The following is a 19,977-nucleotide window of genomic DNA, read 5'->3' as shown; positions in this document are numbered from 1 at the left end:
TTAAGATAGGACTTGCCAGGTTGGCATTAGACATTCTCTGCAAAGACAAAACTGCTGAGTAACTTTGGACAAGGAAAAGGGCAGGCAGTGAAATAATGCAAATAGCAAAATCTTAGATATTAACTTTGATTGCCCAGCTCTGGTCTGTGAATAGACATAGGCATCTCAGGAAGATGGATCACAGCAGGAACATGACTAAGGTTGTGAACTGGTCCCAGCAGTACTCTCTGTCCATCCACTGTCAGAGGACTGAAGGGAGACCAAGCAAGTCTCTAAAGCTGGGAGGCTTCTGTGTTCTTCATTTCCAGTATGTATCTTTGATTCCTCTTTTACAGCCAGGAGAAGGCTTCCCCAGATCTGACTAACCTACTTGGAGCAGGAGGGTTTTGAAAAGGGAATCAGGTCCTCTCACACGTGTGTACAATGTCCGGTACAGTCACACAGAGCCAGTGCCTTGATCCACCACCATCAAGCAAGCAAAGTGCAGCATCCCTGTGGGGTTCTTTCCACACTTTGGGATCAGAAATCAAGCGAGGCTTTGCTCACACTCTGACTTTAGAATTTGGTTCTCTGTGGCTCATTACAATTGTGAACTTGTACACATGCTGTTATATGCAATGGTATATGGAGTGGCTTATTGCAGGATGCACCACAGTAGCAGGGAAAGGAAGAGGGAGTTAAATACAGGTTATTTACCATTAGACATGACTGAGAATACTGGCTGTTCTTCACACGTACCAGGCACATTTATCACCCTGTGCTGTAGGAGGGGATGTGACTAAGAGGTGGGGACATGCCAGTTAACCTCAGGCACTTGTCCAAGCACAGTGAGAGATCTGAGGTATGCACGAGGGTTGAAATTCCATTACAGGTTTTAAATAATTAAACACTACATGTTTGGAAGCTCATTCATTCCTATTACTTTTTAAATAATTAATCTGTATTTACATCTAGTGAACTTCACGGAGCTATACACATAACAAATTTGATTCAAGTTGCAGAAGAGAGATTGTTCTTGTCTGACAGCATTACAAATGTTTTTGTTGTATACAGTAACTTCAGCTATTAGGGATCAGTCAAAAGCCAAATCCAACCTAGATGCTGTACACCACTGGGGTTTTTATCAAATTATTCACAAGTAATCAAAACACTAAGAGAAACTGTAAATCCCCAGAGGAAAAAAATGTGCTTCTTACATCTTAGAATAGTAAAAACTGATTCAAGGTGAAAGACAGTGAAATTAAAAACTGCATATATTTTTCCTATTGAACATAATCACTGTGTTCAAGATAATGCTGTCAGTTCCATGTAACCTGTAGTACAGTCTGATCAAAAAAATACTAATCTGAAAGCCTAGAAAAACACATGTAACAGAGTAACAGACTCTAGAACAGGAAAAAAAATCTTTATCCAGAGTCCTTGTCTTCCTCAACACATTATTTCCTTCTATTTGCTTCTAGTTCAAGCTGAACCAGACATTAAACACCCAGCAGGTTTCACCTAACTGGAACTACATGTAATGCACCAAAATTAATAACCAACACTGTTGAAACCTCCAAAACAATACAGCACTGAAATAGGTGCCTGAAACCATAGCTCTGCAATGGGAAATTAATTTGTAGCAATGGCATCAGGATTACATGTTTATTACACATGTAATTTCCAGCTCCAGTTAGCCTCTATTTGCAAGTTGCAGATATCTATGCATTCACTTATGAAATTCTAGCTGGTATTCCTACAAATTCAGCCCAAAACTAAGTTATTTCCTTTTCAAATAGCATTACTACTAATAGAAATGCTGCTGGCCAAACAGTTCCTTCAATTATAATAAGTGAAGCAAAGCTGCCTTCAAACTGAGATCTCTGTTACACCTGCACAGTTATTCTGTAAGTTAATTAGATTGCACAGGGCTAAATATGGACTTAATGTGCTCTTCAGAGGCCTCATAATGGCAGAAGACATATTAGGGAGAGAAGAAAGAATCCAACTTGACTTTCAAATCCCAGGTTGGCTTTGCAAGGAAGGGAGCAAAAACATCTGTAGTGTAGGTGAAGCAGTCATGCGTTAGAGATCGTGGAAAGCCTGTGTCACCTTGGAGAGGAAAGGTTTGCTTAAAAGTACCTTGCAACCTTCTTACTTAGTAATTGTTATTAAAAAATAAAAAAAACAATGCAAGGACATCTAAATCAAGGGCAGGTGTTGGATCCAATAATGACAAGTCTCCTGTTTGCTCCTTTGACCTGTGCAGCTCTAATTCAGAGTCCTGAGGACAGAAGCTGCACATTTCTGAATGGCAGAAGACAAACAGGGCTGCAGAAGAAGGGACCATGAGGTCAGGTTTCAGTGAAAGCCAGGCTTGCATGCCAGGCACAGAGATCAAGGAGCAACTAACTCAAAGCACAGGAAGAATCAGTGTTTCAGATGTCAGCTGTTTCAAGGATTACAAGTCCTCCTGTTTCCAGTGTCAAGGTAATAATCAGAGCATTGGATGTGTGAGGATCCTCACAGCGATAGCTGAATGTGCAGCCCTCGATTTGGATTCAGTTTGGGGGATTTTGTTTCATTTTTAGACAAAGCCAACAGTGCCAAGTATTCATATTTCAATGCAGTTTTAAGGATCAAAACCCATCTTACTTAATAAAAAGATGAGCAAGATTCAAAGCAGAAAATTATATGGGAGCTTCACATACAGTAGGTGGAGAGGCAGGATTTTGTGACTTTTTGTCAGGGGTATTCATGTAAAGATTGGTGCTAACAACAGCTTCTTAAAAATGTTGTTGTGTGTGTCCCTTCCTGTCCATTCTCCCCCCGCTCCGCCCCATATTCATGTTTTCACATAAATCCAGATTTTGGCATATTACTTTATTGTGGAGACATGTTCTGTGTACTGGATGGCTTATGCAAATTAGCCAAATGTCCTATAAATTAATCTTGAAATGCCTGGGATAATGAGCTGCTTGCATGGTGAGCAGTGCACAGTATTCAAAGAAGGACTTTACAGGTTGAGAGTGTAGGAAAACACGATAAATGTGTTCAGACTGCACAGCAAGGCAGGATGCCTCCCTGGCACTCTGCTGCTCACCTCAAAATGCAAGGCTGACTGACTGGAGCTGAAAAAAGCAATACTAGGAAGCAACCAAAAATTGAAAGATCTTGCTTCCCGCTCCCCACTGATTACCTGGTAGACAGGTATGCCCCCAGCTACTGAAGCTCAAGCTTGCAGATCTTCTTAGTTGACTTGGCCAACATATTTAAACTTTTGCAGGCTGGGATTTCTTCTCTGCCTACTTTGGATTCTCATTGAAGGTGGTTTGACATATGTTACTTATGTGAATTGTACTGCATGCACTGCTTTCTTTTGGAGATATGTATCTTTCTACCAAAACTCATCCCTCCCTTGTGTTCCTTACCTGAGATGGAGAGAATGCTTCAAAAGTACACTCCCAGCTGTATTTTAAAAACAGATGTTTTATGTCACTTGCTGCTATCTTGTGAAGCATAGATTTAAGAGTGAGCTTTGCATACACAGGGCTGGTTCTCTGCTCCTCACTCAGGTGATGCTCTCTGAGGCATGTGAGGTAAATGGCATTAAATCAGATGACAAATCCAAAATAGACCACTTGCTTTTAGTGTGGTGTATTGGCACTCCATATTGAATTTGTGTGTGGGCACTTTCATTTGCAACATCACAATAATTAAATATTAGCCTTCAGAGGCAGGTGTATGAGAGAAAGTGCTGTTAGAATTACTTGGTAACAATGAGAGCCTGAAGGATGCCTTTACTTGCATTCCTTTATTTTATTATTGTCACAGAACTAAATGTGGGAGGGTAAGGGAAAGAGGCTGGACAACAGGGAGGAAAACAAGAGATGGGTTTTACAAATTGAGTGTTCACCTTGCCTCCCTCTCTCTCCTTCTGGTTCTTCTAAGGTCCCATGTTTCCTGCTAAGGATCCTGGGGAGCAAGCCCTCAAAGGGAGCCATTTTAATCCTTTGTCCTGCAACAATCGCTATGCACTCCTGAGCACCCTGCCTTGGAAATGTCTCTTTTCACAGGAGCACAGGAAGCTGCTCAAAGCACGCATGAGCGCAGTAACAAATCTGGCTCTCTGCTGTCAGTGCTATTGGGATATGGCGAGTGGCCGGGCCAGCTGCTTGGAGCTTTGTGCTAACTATGGCTAACCCGGATTCGGTGGCGTTTTATCCCCTCTGACAATTGTGCAGACAAAAGGGATGAGGCAAAGGCAAAGCAAGCAGGAGGAATTCATCATTGCAATTCCACATGAGCTTCAGAAGTGCAATTATGCTCATTTTATGAATGGAAGCAGAGACAAAGAGAGATAAAATGACTTGTCCAGTGTCACAGGGAATATCTGGAACAGAGCTGAGGAAAGAACAGGCACCTCATTAAGGACTGATCTAATACCATGCACTGGGGCAATCTTCCTTGCAAAAAACTCAGGGCTTGTGTTCACAGACCCACCTAGTTTGGTCATACTGAGAAATCAGGCTGTGAGCTGCGGCAGGTAACTGACAGGCTTTTAGATGGCAAAGCTCACATTTAGTAAAATCTGGGCCTTATAACATTTAGGGATGGGGACTTTCCACAGCTAACAGCACTTACAAGCCAAAGACTACAGGAACAAATGGGGGCTTAAAAAAGTTACATGATTTGTCATGGAACTAAGGAAGAAGACTCCTCAGTTAAATTGAAAGAAACAAAATAAAGTAATGGAGGAAGAGAGACACTCAGTAGAGGAAGAGAAGCCTAAGAAAAAAAACACAAGTAGCAGGAAACAAAAAACAAAGGTAAAAATAATTTTAAATAGAAAAGTAGCAGGTATACTTAGGTGAAAAGCTCAGCCAAAAGGGACAATCCCTGCCTCACTGCACTTTCAATGAAAATGTCCCAGCTTGCATGAACCTTGGGCAGAGGAGCTGTTTTTGCTGGAAACAGTCACAAGAGGAGCTGCCCAAGAGAAGGAATCCCAGGGTAAAGGTACCCAGGCAGGTGAGGGGCAGCAGCCATGCCCACCAATGAGCTCCACCTGTTCCCTGCTCAGCATCTACAGTGAGTGTAACATCAGCAGGAGCTGTTTCAATAATGTTTTAAACCTTCCTGCCCTCCTTTTCAGAGCTCCAACATGTAAATTCAAATCCCTGGACATTCACAAGCAATTATTTTCTAACAATGCTAGAAGAAAAGCTTCCAGCTCTACAGCTTCAAAAACCCCTGCCCAGACATGCTCTGTGGTTGACCTTTTTCAAGACCTAAATATATACGAGATACCTAAATAAGATAATTGGCCAAGTATAATGTTGATGTGAGCTGGAGGCCTTATACCAGAGGTGACAGAGGCCCCCTCTAAGCAGAAGAGAAATTGCAGGAACTCCATCCTTGCTGGTTTGCCCCCTGCGTTCAAAGGCTTCTCTGATGCTTGCTCCTCTCCTGATTTTGTGTGATTTTATTCATGTGCATCCCAGTGTTAGATTTCACAGTGGATGTACTTAGCTGTACAAACTGTGCCAAGTGAGCTTACCAGAATGGCAGTGTTGTGCAGGAGATGGTACTTTTGCAAGGGCAGCCCCAGATTTCTATTTTCCACTGCTGCATGAGAACAGCCTATCATGCCATAAAAGATAGAAATGTTTTGTGGCCTTGCAGATAAGCTAGACAGATGATCCATCATCATGGCTCTGCATCACCACCATGGTGAAGGGATAAGGAGTGAAAGCTGATGGCTTCTGCACAACAAACAAACAAGCACAGAAACAGTGTTTGCTCATTTCAATGCGCAAAGCTGACTTGTTTAAATATGAATATGTTGCTTATAGACAAATTTTAGTGACAGCAGCCCCATGGCATCTATCACTGTTTGTGCTTCTGCTAAAAATAGTTGTGTTGTCTTTGGATTTATTTAGGTAGCTCTCACTGCTTCCACCATATCTCTACCTGTTACCATTTTCTCCATCCTCCAGGGTACATCATGCTCAGGAAGAAGCTAACCACACAAGGTTCATGTGGTGTCATAAACACCTGAAATCACTTCTCTACCCTCACCAAAAGGCTGTGCCCTTTTCTCTCTCATCTCTCAGTTGTTCTCTTTCTCATGCTCAGAGGCAAGAGACATCAGGCACAGCTTCAAAATGCCCCCCGTGCCTTCACTGAAGAGTGAAGTGGTCTAAAAGGCAGCACAAACTACAGAGACTGCAGAGTGATTTCTCTCAGACCAGATAATGATAATCATTGCTTCTTCATTTACAGAAAAGTGAGTGATTTTCTCTCGCCCCTGTGCCAGCCTACAGCATGATACAGATGCACTTCAGAATCAAAGCACCGTCCACAGGAGCTAACAGAACCTTTCCATTTCTAGGTTTTCACTGGAGAGATATTCAGATGAAGCACCTGTCTCAAATTCAGGGTGATCTGCCTTAACTCAGGCTCCTCCCAGAACTCATTTGGGCACTATGGAAAGGAGCAAATACCACCCAGAAAATAAACAGTAGTGACAAAACAGAAAATGTGAAGCCTATACACTACAGGTTTCCTCCAAGAGCCACAATCCAAGTACTCTCTAAACTCCTCTTTTAAGATGGAGCTACATGGAGTTCCTAAAGGTTCAACAAGGTCCAGGCTATTTTTTATTTGCCTTCTTTGCAGTTTTCAAACCCCAAGAGCACTGGGAGATCCCCCCAGCACCTCATCCTTCTGCAGTATCTGCCTTCATGGATGGATTTTGGAGCAGGACCAGGGCTTTGCACATCAGGGATGTGGTACCTCCTGCTGTGGCAGTGCACCATGATATCGATGTGCTGTCACTCTGCCATTCAGAAAGGCACTCCGGAAATAAAAAGCGTGTTCTCCACGCCACATATGATTTTGCTAGCTGGGCACTCAGGAACCAAAAACAGCCAGCAGACCATGAACAGCAGTTCCTATTGGTCCACAAACCTTCAAAAAGGCATTTTGCCTTCTGCACACAACCTGCACTAGTGGCAATCTTCAACATTTTACAGCTGAATTATTTTCCCTGCTGTGTTAATCAGATTTGTTTCCAGCAGGTTTTTCTAACAACATAGGGAGGAAATTGGGCCAAACTCATCTACGTAGAGGCTTCTCCCAAAATTCACACTGACATAGCTGAACTGGAGGCAAAGAGTAGTGAGATCATGGTAAATTCCATGGAGACAAGCACAACCTGCTTTCCAAATACATGAACAAGGTACTGCAGCTCTCCCAAGCAGGCTGCTGTGGTTTTCCTAGCCCCTACCTCAGCTCTCACCAGTAGCTCAGAGATACCAAAGGAACACATCTCACCAGGGTGGCATTAGAGAGAAAAGCCATCACAGAGAGGTCACTGCAGCTGTGTGGTAACTTAGGGCAACTGTGATTTCAGCAAGATCCCAACAGAAGGATTTTGATAACGAATACAAACAAATATCTCCATTTATGCAAGGAGCACAACAGCAGCCTTTCCTTTCACTGACCACAGTGGTCTTGAGATAATCTCATTTGAACTTTGGACAGCTTGCACTCATCTGGTCCTTGGCCATGCCTTTCTGCTGGGGAGAGTTTCAGCCCTTGCTTGTGCTGGAGGAAAAAGGGAACTAAAGCTGGACTTCTGGACTGTGCAAGCTCACAAACTATAACCCCTCATTAAATGCGCATGATGTGGTGACAAAGAAGGAACACAGTGCAGTGGCAATTGCCAGAGCCCTGTGGCAATACAGCAAGCACAGCCACTGGGGAGAGCAGCACTTGCTCAACACAGTCCCCTGCAATCTCAGAAAGGAAGAAATAGGATATGCATAAGATAAAACTGAACACATTTTCCTGGCCCTGTGCAACTCCTGTCCCTGCTGAGAGCCCCATTCTTCCTTGGGTACATGCTCTGGGAAAAGCCCTGTATGCTGCAGGTGTAAGCACACCTGAGAACCTCAGCTGCTTTGCTCATGTCACTAGATACTTCCAGCTTAAGGAACAGACTGGATCCTGAAGGATCCAGTGATTTTACATGAACCCAAATCCCAGAGATTTATTAATTCAAAGTGAAAAATAAGAGAAGCATTTACCATTTCTATCTATGGAGTCAATCTCTTAGCTCTTTAATATTTCAGTTTCCAGCATCCTTTGGCCCTTATGGCTTGGTAAAACGATACACCAGCACAATGTCCCTAACGCTATCTTCCAGCACTACATAATCCTATGTTTGAGACAGATTCTCATCGACTTTGAGACTCCTTTACACCACTCTGGCAGCTGAAAGGGGCCACCTAAGGACATTTCATATGCACCAACTTTTGAGGCTTCTTTCTATTGCCAGAGTGATGAAAGGCATCCCTAGCTTGGGCCAGAACCTGGTTCTTTGCTTAATGTTTTGAACAAATTAAGCTGCTGCTTGAATGCCAAAGACACAGAGAGAGAGGGGGGCAGCAGCCAGGTGAACACCAAGTGCTTCTAGCCCTGGCAGTCAGGAATCTATGTTGTTATGAAGCAGAAATATACTGGGATGTGTTACCTTCTCAACCACTAAAAAAACTCTCAGAAAATGACTGCTTTGCATCTTGACTAAGGAGGCATTAATTTCAGTGTCATGTACAGTAATGTTCATTTGAGACAGGCCACAGGTGGTCAATTATTCCTCTGCTTGTCTAGAAGAAGTATGTTTATTCCTCATAATAAAGTGCATTAGTATAATATAGAGTTTATAGCTCAATTAGGAAAGTGACTTGCAAAGAGTTACAGCTTCTTGTGAAGACTAGAGCTAAAAACAAATTTTTAAAACTGAGTGAAATACTACCCTGCTCCCCATCAGACACACAGAAAATACAGTTGGAGAGGCAACTGACAGGTATTTTAGGTTGAATATTTAACTAGACTGTACAATTTAATATTGTATTGTATATTAAAGCTCTAGACTGTAACTGTGTTCCTTTCTCTGTTTCAAACATTTTTAGCTGATTATTCAGGCACTGGTTTAAAACAAAACAAAACAAAACAAAACAAAAAACCCCACAACATTTAAGCATAAGCAAAGCTGTGCATTGAGCAGAATTTGAGAACATAGTGCACATGCATACTTTGATCACTTTTTGGTATCCACACACATCTCTGCTAACTTCAGTTACTATGTCTGGGCAGTCAAATTGTTTTTAAATACCTGTAAGTAAATCTTGGAACCTGTTTTCTTCTGCATCAGATAATAATTCATAATAAATGAACTTTTCATATACCAAGGATGTGGTTGTTCACTATTTGCAGTATAACACAGCATTAAATAAGAGATATCATTTTGCACTTCTAACATTTTAATCTCAAATTTAAACTGCATGCAAAGGCAATTAAATAACAGCATCCCCATTTCAAAGCTGGAGACTAGACATCTAAACATAAGTTAGCAGATCCCTAACTTCCAAGCATACAAGCAGTCCCCCTGAATGGCTCTGCATGCAAGATTGACATTGGACACATGCAGGAATATGCAGCTCAGCCAATGACTGTATATAACCTAAAATGTAGGTGTCATATGGAAGGTATTTATCTAGTTAATGTGCAGATACGGGCACATTGGTTTAACCAATCCTAGATCAACACCCAATTCCCACTCTACAAGTGCTTGCCTTTGTTAACCACAGGACCTAGAGAGAGAGTCCAGCCTGGATGACAAATATTAAGATGCCACAGCCAGGCATGTGAATGGAACCATGTCCAAAACCAAAGGATGCTGTGGAGCTGGGGAGAAACATGGCACTGGTGAAAACCAGAGTGAAATATTGACTGAAGCTCAGACTGAAACATCCATCACATTACTGTGAATACAACTGAAAACAACGACTGATCACCCGAATCCCACAGGATTATCCTGTTATCCGGAGAGACATCATGCACAAGGAGACATCCATGGTTTTCAAAGAGGGAAGCAACCTCAGGCATAATGAAGATTTCACTGAAATTGTGAGGGCTAGACTGGAGAAAGGTGTACAGCATAGGAATATTTCAGATAACTACAAGCAAAAAGCTGTGCTCAAAATATTGATGTGCTTTTATCTGCATGCACACCCACCTGAAAGACCCCAGTCTGCAAATGAAAGAAAGAACAAGAAAACTTGTAAGGAAACAGACACTTCTTCCCAGGGTGAGAGACAACAGCACATCAAACTCACACTGTGCAAGACAACATTTATAAAATGCTGATAGATATCATCCCCCTTTTGACTTATGCAGCCATCAAAAGCTCACTTCCTCAGAGCGTTTTTGGACCCTTTAGTTGACTGAATCACCAATTTAGAATCTGTCAGACTCCATTATGTAGACTAAGAGTCTCTCCTTGGTTTCATTTGTTATGCATTAATAAGAGAGCACTGGTGCCTGTATCCTCTCGCACAACCAAAGCCTTTCTGCCATTACATAGTAAATTTTGTTCTTTCTCACATTCAAAAAAAAGCCCAACACAACAGCAACAAGGCTTAGTTGCTATGCAAAGACTTTAGAGCCACTGCATAGGGATCAGTTCCAGAGTTCAGTTTGATTCCAACCAAGACAGGCAAATTATGCCTTGAAGTGATCTGACAAGACCTTCCTGCTTGCCTGTTTCCCTTGTCTACAGGTGTAGAATGTTCTCAGAATGAACCTGGGATCCCCACTGCCCTTCACAATCCTGATGCACATTTCCTGCCTTGCAGCCTGATGCCTGCTACAGTTAAAATTCTGAGTACCAACAGACAGATTTATTATGAATGCTGGTAGGGATCTTTTTTCTCTCTCATTGACTAGATGTGACTCAAAAAGTTAATGGTAATTGCTTTCATCTTCATTTAGCAACGAGAGAGAGAGAGAGAAATGGGAGCAATTTGCAGATATGAGAACAGGTCATTACAGGTGTGTTATATTAGTGTATTCATGAGCCCCCTGGGACAGCCATGCTGTGATATCCAATAACTTTTTTAATGTGTAATTACACACCATTGGACTATAATTGATTAATTGAAAAGAGAATGTAGGCAGATGCTAGACCAAGGCTGCTGCTGCTTGTTAAATGAATATGTCCTTGCTTCTTTATAATAAGTTAAGTGAACTACTCAGAAGCAATTAAGTGAGAACTAAAATTCATTAGATTTTATGTAATTGTTGGTATTAACTTCTATAATAAAATGCAGGATTTATATTTTGGGTTTTTCTTTCCATCCCAAAAGCAATATAATACACGTCACTGCTGAGATGTAAAAAAAGTGTCTGCCACAGAGAGTGGGCTGTGAGATATGTGCTCCTAGCATTCAGATCTTCCCCAGATAACTGTGTAGCACTAATCTTCCTTCTTGGGATGTCATTCCTGGAAGCTCTGCACAGCTCCAGGGACTCCCAATGAGATGGAGTCAGACACTTAATATCCCAGTGCACCCCCAAACCTCCCTGCAGTCTACTTGAATGGTGGCCAAGCTCTTCTCAACCCTCCTTCCCACTGGCTGGATCTTAACTCTGAGAAATAAAAGGAGTAGTCTCCTGATTTTCAAAACCCTACTCTCTTACTGCTCTATGTTGGCTCTACAAGGGATCAAAGGCTTCAAACCCTTTTCAATGGGGAATAGAACATATGAGCAAGATGAGACATAAGCCAACTGCACCATTACAGGGAGTCACACTCATTAATGCAGGCACTTATTCAGACCAAATAAAACTCATTCTAATGAGCACCTTGCGTGACTGAGAGCCAGGGTCAGAGGTGAAAAAGGACTTGAGCCCTTGGAGACCAAAGCCAGCACATGGCCTGACCCTGTGCTGCAGGTATGGTGGTGGTGAGATGTGCTGCAAGGGATGGTTCCCCCCAGTGTAGCCCACAGGCCCTACTGAGCCATCTGTATCTCCTGCACAGACCCCAAGAAGAAAATATTTATAGCTTTGGGTGATGACTTGGGAAATTCTATTTCAAATTTATATAGAAGGAATTCCAGTGAATTTTAATTTACCACGCTTCACTTCCTTTAGAACAAGATACATCTTTATTCCTTAACATTCTATAAAAACTGACTGAATTTTATTTCACAGAATTACAGAATAAGATGAGTTGGCAGAATCCCACAAGTCAAGTCCAACTCAGGTCCTGCTCAGGACCACTCAAGATAACACACCCTGTGCCTGAGAGTGCTGTCCAAATGGTTCTTGAACTCTCTCAGGCTTGTGCTGTAATCACTTCCCTGGGGAGCCTGTTCCAGTGCCCAAGCACACTCTGGGGGAAGAAACTTTACCTAATATCCAACCTAAACCTCCTGTGACACGACTTCAGGCCATTCCCTCGGGCCCTGTCACTGGTCACCACAGAGAAGAGATCAGTGCCTGCTGCTCCTCTTCCCCTCACAAGGATGTTGCAGACTGCAGTGAGGTCTCCCCTCAGTCTTCTCCAGGCTGCACAGACCAAGTGACCTCAGCCACTCCTCATACGGCTTCACCTCAAGGCCCTTCATCATCTCTGTTGGCCTCCTTTGGACACTCTGATAGTTCAACACCTTTCTTATATTGTGGTGCCCAAAACTGCACACAAGACTCGAGATGAGACTGCACCAAAGCAGAGCAGAGCAGGACAATACCCTCCTTTGCCTGGCTGGTGATGCTGTGCCTGACACAGGTTATGAATGTCAGTTTTCTAAAGCTAAGCTACAATTCTCAACTGGTTTTCTTTCCAAGAGACATAAACTTCCTTTTTTATTTTTTCTTTTTTTTTTTTCCTTATTTATAGAGGTTTTGGGAATGCAGACAATTTTTCCAGGCTTTTTTACTTCAAAATTCATTTAAATCATTATTAAGAAGTAGGCTGCTAATTATTTTCATCTAGTCATTTCTTAACTTTTTACATGTTTAAATCAGTGGTTAAAAAAAAAAGAGACTTTTTTAATATTAAAGAAAAATCTATTTTTTAGCGACAACAGGTTTAATATGAAAATTGTAACTTCAGTAAACATATCAACTAAGGAAATTAAAGAGTAAAACTAGAGTAATACAACACAGGATTGCAGTAAGAATAAATCAAGGTTAGAGAAATTATTCAGAGGGCATCAGTAAGTGCAGATTTATTAATGAAAATTTTCATGCTTGTCCTGGGAAGGAAGATGACAGATATGGAGCTGTAATGGGATTTTAATTGTTTTCCTTTTTAACAAATGCATTTTGCTTCTCTTTCAAAATAATAATAAGAGTGATCTTAAAAATTAAAAAACATGCCTCCTTTTGAGGAAAGGCAGGCTTGTGCTCACCAAGTGTCAAATGACACATCCTAAAATAATGTTCCTGTATTGGGATGAAGGAAAATGCTAAATTAGAGGCAGTGGGGCAAAGTTGCTTCCTTTATGTAAGTGCGTGCTGTGGGAAAGGGGGATATGAGTCAGTCTTGGCTCCAGAAGCCCAAACTCACTGCCTGTAGCCACAGTCTTTCCCAAATCTGTCCCATTCCCCCTCTTCCCATGCTGCTCACCTCTCTCACTGTCACACTTTTTAGTCCTTCTCTTTAGGGCCCTGAATCGTCCTCCTTAATTCAGTTCATTGGATTGAAAAAATGGGATTATGTAGAGCTCCTGTTGGTACCAGCCTGCTTGGGAAGGAAGCCACGTCGCTGACCATGGGGGTGATTTTATCCTTTTATTCCTTTCCTTCCCTTCCTTCTTCCCTCTCCTCATGCTCCTGTGAATTTTATACCTTGTCTTTTATGTGCTGCTGGGAACTGGCAGAGCCTTGCCCTCCTCTCAAGGTGACTGGCACTCCCCTGCCCACCTCTGTAGGAGCCGTGGGGATCCCTCGCCCTCCTCAGTGCTGCAGCTCCTGCTCACTCACTAACCCTGGCTGTAAAAGGAGTGAGGTTTGGGTCTTATTTCCAGCGAAAATCTGCTACCTCAAACTTGCCAAGACAGGGCTTTGTTTTCTATTAGTTCCTACAACAGGTCTCTGATGTCTGCCTTTGACATAGATATTATTAATAAAGATCATGTTTTCTACACTTCAAATTAGCTGTTAGCTGGCCTGCTGGGGTTGTGGAGTCCTAAGCATGGTGTGAGTTAAAAAAGAAAAGCTTAATACTTTAGTAGGATGGTGATGCAGGACAAGGTGAGGGGAGCAGAAGGCCTGAAAGACCAAGGAAATCTCTCAGAATCCCCTAGAAAGTCTCCTGCAGCCCAGAAAACCTCCTAGGTCCAGTCCATGCTGCCATAATGTGAGGAATGGCTTCACTTCCATTATGGGATAGAAAAACGTATCATTAAAAACCAGGGCTAAGGAGGACACAGCCTGTGTGCTGGGCAAGACAGTGGGTGCATTTGTTCAAAGCAGTAAATAGAAGTGTGCAGACAGGCACAGGGACTATCATTTCCTGGGACAGCGTGTCGCGGGGTGGCTGGCAGGCTGCAGCTCTGTGCTCGGTCCCGTGTTATCCCAGCAGGATGCCGACCATGGCACAGATGCCAAGGCACCCAGTGCCCAGTGCTGCCTACCTGTGCCAGCAGGCAGGGAGGGTCAGCTGGAGCTGGGTGTCAGGGCTCTCTCTCTCCAGGGCTGCAAACAGGCCATGGTCTGAGTACTGCCTTTTTTCAGTGCATTTACACAGCACTCAACAGGAACACGCATATAAGGCGAGCACCACTTAGCCTTTCATTCAGCCTGGTGGCAATCAAGGACAAAAAACCATTTAGAATAATTTTTTCTGGTTTGCTGCCCTTACTTGAAGAGAAACAGAGTGCAAGCTTTTCAGTGGGGTTTTGGGGAGTTTAGTTTCAAAATATTCTGCCATTGCTCATGGACAATTTAGTTTTTTAAAATGAAACACTATAGGCAATTAATCTACCATATGACCTAAGCGTCACTGTTATTTCAGTCACAAGAAAGGTTGAATTTCATGTGGCCAAGATTACTGAGGTTTTAAGAGCATCAATATCAATTCACTGCTACAATTGCTTTTCTCCATATTTTTGTTCCAGGGCCATAACCACCACTCTGACAGCTCTCTGTGCCTGATCCAAAGACCGTGAAACCGACAGTGGGCTCTCCAACAGCTGTTGGGGGTTTTGCACAGTCATCTGCTAGAATCACTGCGTATGCCACAGTGCAACTGATGCAGGAGTACCAGTTGCTCTCAGACTGTGGCAAACTGAGCAAGAAACTGATGAAATCCATCCGAAAACCACCAAAAACTGCACCAGGGGTGAGACAAACATTGAATGATGCTGAAACAAAATTTAAACATGGCTGTGGAGGTTTTAAACTCTCATCAGGCTCAGTAGCTCTACGGTCTGGAATTCCAGAAGGTGTCACAGGTCTCTTCCCCCTCTCCTCTTCTGCCCCTCCAAGGTGGCAGAATCTCCTCCTGACCAAAGGATTGTACTTGACAGGCTTGATGTAGCCCCTGCACCCCTCAGAGCTGCTGGGCAGTACTCCTGCTCCAGCTTTCAGGCTGAAAGTCCTGCACATCCCCAATCCTTGCCCAGAAGGAAGGAAGTGCTTTCCCTCTCCCTCTGCTGCTTTGCACACAAGAGGGTGAAGGAAGAGCCAGGAAAAGCACAGGGGGAAGTGCACTTCTTCCTCTCTCTTCACTCTGCTAGGAATAAGGAGAGAGCAGGAGAGACAAAAAGGCAAAAGACAGAATGAGCAAAGCTATTTCTCCTTAATTCAGTCCTTTTTTGAAGGCACTGTGATTTTAAATGGGCTGAGAGGTATTTTCTTCTGCTGCTGAGGCACTAATAGGGAATGGTTTTGCTTGACACTGGGGCACAGTAAGCAGGTCAGGCACCTTAAAAAAAAAAAGAATTTAAGCCTCACTTTCTGAAACCAAAACTGTCATGGCCTTCAATGGATACCAATATGCATATTTACATTTAACTCATCTACAACAGAAAAACTTATTGGCCATATCTGATCACAAACAGTCTTAATACTTTCCACTGTCAGTCTAGTAGGTATGAAATCTTTCCCACATTCCAGTGCCATAATTCTGAAGTTAACCTGGCTTCATCCCCACTGCCCTGTCTGGGTGCCCCACATGTGCCATTTGTCCTGACTCTGCCTCTAGTGCTGGAACAGCAGAGCACAGTGACACGACTTCAAGCAAAGCATTACCTGTAGCTCTGGCTCACCACAGCTTTCCCATAGCCTCCCCAAATGCCTTTTGCTCATAAGAGAACATTTTGCATTTCATGTTTCCATTGTAGATGTGTTTTCAGAGTTTTCTCTGCCTCTTTTTGTCAATGATTAAAGATAACTGCCTGTAGGTGAGTTTGCATTAAATCCAATAGCAAGCATGTTTTATTTTGAGTCTTTTACATAATAGCTTCCAAGCACCAGGACTTATAATTCATCTCCTACTGCATTCACAAATTTATCCTCTCAGAGCAGAACTACTAGGAACAGACTTTTTCATTTCAAAGATGAAAAGATCATGATTTTACTGCAGGAAAAGCATGGATTCGACTTGGTGTAGGACTGCAAGTGAATTTTTTTTCCAGGATATTTATGTTTTGTTTGGTTATTTGTTTGCTTTACATATAATCCCATAGCAGTGGGTGGTACTCGCATCATCTCCATAAACAAATTATCTGGAAAGCAACCTGATGTTTAATTTCCTTAACCCATCAAACCCTCCTTACCTCATACAGCAGCATGCCAATCTGAAACCTTGAGTCAATATTCTGAGTAAATGAGGGGAAGAAGGAGGAACTTCTGGTTTTTCTTTCCCACTTTTGTTAAAAGGCAACCAAGCATGACTCTTCCTACCCTGACTAACCTGGGTAGGTGCCAGATGGATTTTTCCTTTCTCTAGGCAATGGCTCAGGAATTTCATCTGGCTAGAGCTGGGGCTGTGGGCTTCTTGCTGGCCTTTTCACTCCAGCCTCCCCTTTCTCTGCAGTTAATCCCATCCACTATTAGCTGGACAGTGTTGTTTCTTGACAATCAGCTTACAGCAGGGACTAAATTCTGCCTTTTCCTTCTGGAAACAAAGAGATGTGCCTGAAAGAAAAGCTTCCAGCCACTCATGGAATAAGAAATTAAAATCCTGAGGCAGTGCCTATGGGAGAAGAATGGATGGCTGGCCAAGACAGCATGCTGACCTTGCTCTTTAATAATAGATTTCTTTTATGTAGTTCCCGATATTTAGCATGGATAGCTAAATTTAAAACAACATTATTCTCAATAATACTGTAAAGTCCACAAGGAAAATCTGATGTGCTCATTGATTAGAGCATCTTAACCACTTTGGTTTTCGTGCCCTACAACAAAACCCAGGACACAACATATATGGATTTAGCTTGGGAAATGAGTACCCCGTTCTAATCCCATAACTGCAAAATGGCTTTCTATACTAACCAAAGTATCTAATTGTCACTGCTTTTCTTAATGAGCAGAACTACTGAACACACTTCAGTGATTTCCTTTGCCTAAATTATACCTTTCTTCCTTCTATTTCTTATCAAACTTGCTCACATTCAAAAAAGACCAGAAACAAACAGAAAAGCTCAATTGTACCTCATCAAATTATCTGTTCTTGTCATGTGTGAGCAATGAAGAAAGCATACAAACTGTAATACTCCATGTTACTTTTGTAATACTCTATGTTACCATGCTTTAAAATCTCTCCAAGTATTGAAGAGTTAAAGCTTGCTGTATGTGCCTGTGACCTGGGATGTTAAGATTCAGCCAGTGTAGCCCTGCTCCTGTGGGAGAGCCCTGGCATGCAGACCCAGCAGCAGCAACCCAGCCCTGGATCCTGGCTGGCAACACTCTCCCAGCTTGAGCATTTCCCAAACTGAGGAGCCTGCCTCTGCCGAAACAAGCCTCACTGGAAAATGGCAGCTAAGCCCTAAAGCAAAGAAAGCATTTTTCAGCTGAAAACTCCCATTTTACCTGACAGACTATTACTCTATTTACGCTGAACTGCCCTCAGAAAACTCCACGGATTCCCTCATTCTCAAAAGCATAAACAAGTTTCAGTTTCTCTTTGATTTCAAAAGCTCGTCTTTTCACTCAGCTGGCATATGACTTTTGCTGTTCGATTCTGGGTAAGTTTTCACCATTGGGGAAATATTTTTTTAGGGGATCAGCTGTCCCCACTCCTTTCTTTCATGTTTGTTTTGGTTTTTTTCTCCTCTCTCAAGGAATACTGACTAGCTTTTAAGAGAGAGAAGGTTTCTTGATGGCCAGTTCTGGTGAAGTTAGCTTTTGAAATTTGAGCACATTTTAATATAGCATTGTTTCCATAAAGTAAAATGTAGAAGGAATAACACTGCCTTTCTGTGAAACACATAGAACTTTCAACAAATAACACTAGCTCCCCCACCACCCACACCTAGGCTCAACATCATATTTTCACTGAAAGTTCCTAAAATACATCTTTAAAGATAGCAGAGGTACATATTCATTATTTGCCTGCTATTTTTTTTCTGCATACAAATTGAGTACAGATTACATCCCTGCCAATTTTGTTTCCAATAGCATAGGAAAAATAAAACTATAACAAATTGCTTTTATTACTTCCTTAAACAAGAATTGAAACTTGTCCAAAAAAGCACATGAAAGACTAACTTTGATGACTTGAGCTTTTGCCAGACAAAGTGGTGATATAATAAAGCAAAATCTTAAATGCATATTAAGAGAGGAATAAGCAACTGGGCATTAAAAGAATGCTTGATTTTAATAACACAAAGTGGGTTAATTGGTTCATTGATGGCTTGCACTAAATATGAAGCAGGTTTTCAATGGAAATATTGCATTACTTATATCCATATTGTCTCTATTACTAAGTTTCTCCAGCACCAAGAGCCCTACTGACTTTGGGAGCATCTTAGTGTGCTGTGATTGTTTGTCAGGCCTGATTAGCAGCACAGTAATTAAGCATGGCCTTGAAGAAAGAGCTTCATTTATTTGGCACAGGAATTATGAGTACACCAGGGAACCACTCTTTGTGTTTGTCTAGTTCCCTTTCCTTAGGATGCAACACTGCTAACCCTGAAACCACCAGGAACTTGGCAAAGGGTTTAAGAGGAACCAAGACCAGATCTCCTAGGTCACCTTGCTTTTGGCTGGGGACAATTATACTGGCAACAAACTGAACCTTCCAAGTGACACCTGTGGCTGTGAAAAGCATTGTCTTTACCCAACCAAGGGTTGGCTCAGCACAGGGGACACTTGTGGGGTAGGAGAGTGCAGGCCCAGTAGCGCGGGTGTGGCCAAGATGCTCTGCGCTCTGGCCAGCGTGGGGAGCAGGGACTGGCCACCAGCCCTGAGCTGCTGCTTCCTGCTGTGGGCTTCTCTGGCCAGCTGGAGGCCAACTTCAGCACTGGGTTATCGCTCATCAGCTCAACTTTCAGTGCCTGCTGCAGCTGGGGCACCCAGAGTAGCACTTGGCCTTTTCTCCTGGAGGAGCAGGCATGGGCTCTAATGCAGATAAAACACAGCTTGCTCCTCCACTGCCACCCGCCTCTTCTCTGGTTACAACGAGAGAAAAAAGAAATGTTGTTTCAAAGTAAAACCCCGTGTACTAACTCTCCATAAATACTTCCATTTAACCAAATGATACATTTTACTTAAGTACATATGAAAGAAAGGGGAATGCAAGGAAGAGATCTATGGATGTATCTAAACCTCCCTTTTCAAAAGCCATGCATGAATCTCTTTTAAATGTATGACAATTCATCCTCTGTTTACTTTAGGCAAACAGAAAAACTCATGGTGGAGCACTAATTTTCGCAAGCTAATCAAGAACATTAGGTCCCAACAGATTCATTTAATAGAAATATAATAGGCATTCCTGCTTGCTTTTAATCTCGTCTAGCTGCAAATGCTAAAATGAACAGCGAATTAACCCTGCCTTGCAACAGAGATTCTTTCACAGCTGATATCATCTCTCTTATGGCTTGTAAACACTCCAGGCTCCCTGTAAGTGCTTTCCTGGCTTTCACTCTTTCCCCACAGCAGAGGAGAGGAATGGAGACGAGAGGAGAGGAGTGGAGA

The 19,977-nt window shown here is 42.5% G+C and overlaps 1 protein-coding gene across 6 annotated transcripts in view; it reads right to left on the bottom strand.

Moving 5' to 3' along the window:
• The window catches only part of SOBP (sine oculis binding protein homolog), a 113,909-nt gene that overhangs the window by 29,876 nt on the left and 64,056 nt on the right, over window positions 1-19,977 (bottom strand). For 2 of the 6 annotated variants that reach the window (XM_021553789.4, XM_021553791.4), the window contains one exon: window positions 10,064-10,078. The exons of the other annotated variants lie outside the window; for them this stretch is intronic. In XM_021553789.4, coding sequence (XP_021409464.3) covers window positions 10,064-10,078 — 15 coding nt within the window. The remainder of the gene's footprint in view (window positions 1-10,063; window positions 10,079-19,977) is intronic. 6 annotated transcript variants of the gene reach the window in all.

This window comes from Lonchura striata, chromosome 3 (genome assembly GCF_050655825.1).
Source record: "Lonchura striata isolate lonStrDom1 chromosome 3, ASM5065582v1, whole genome shotgun sequence".
Lineage (NCBI taxonomy): Eukaryota > Metazoa > Chordata > Aves > Passeriformes > Estrildidae > Lonchura > Lonchura striata.
Note: the sequence above shows the minus strand (reverse complement) of the source record. Positions and strands in the feature narration are given on the sequence as shown.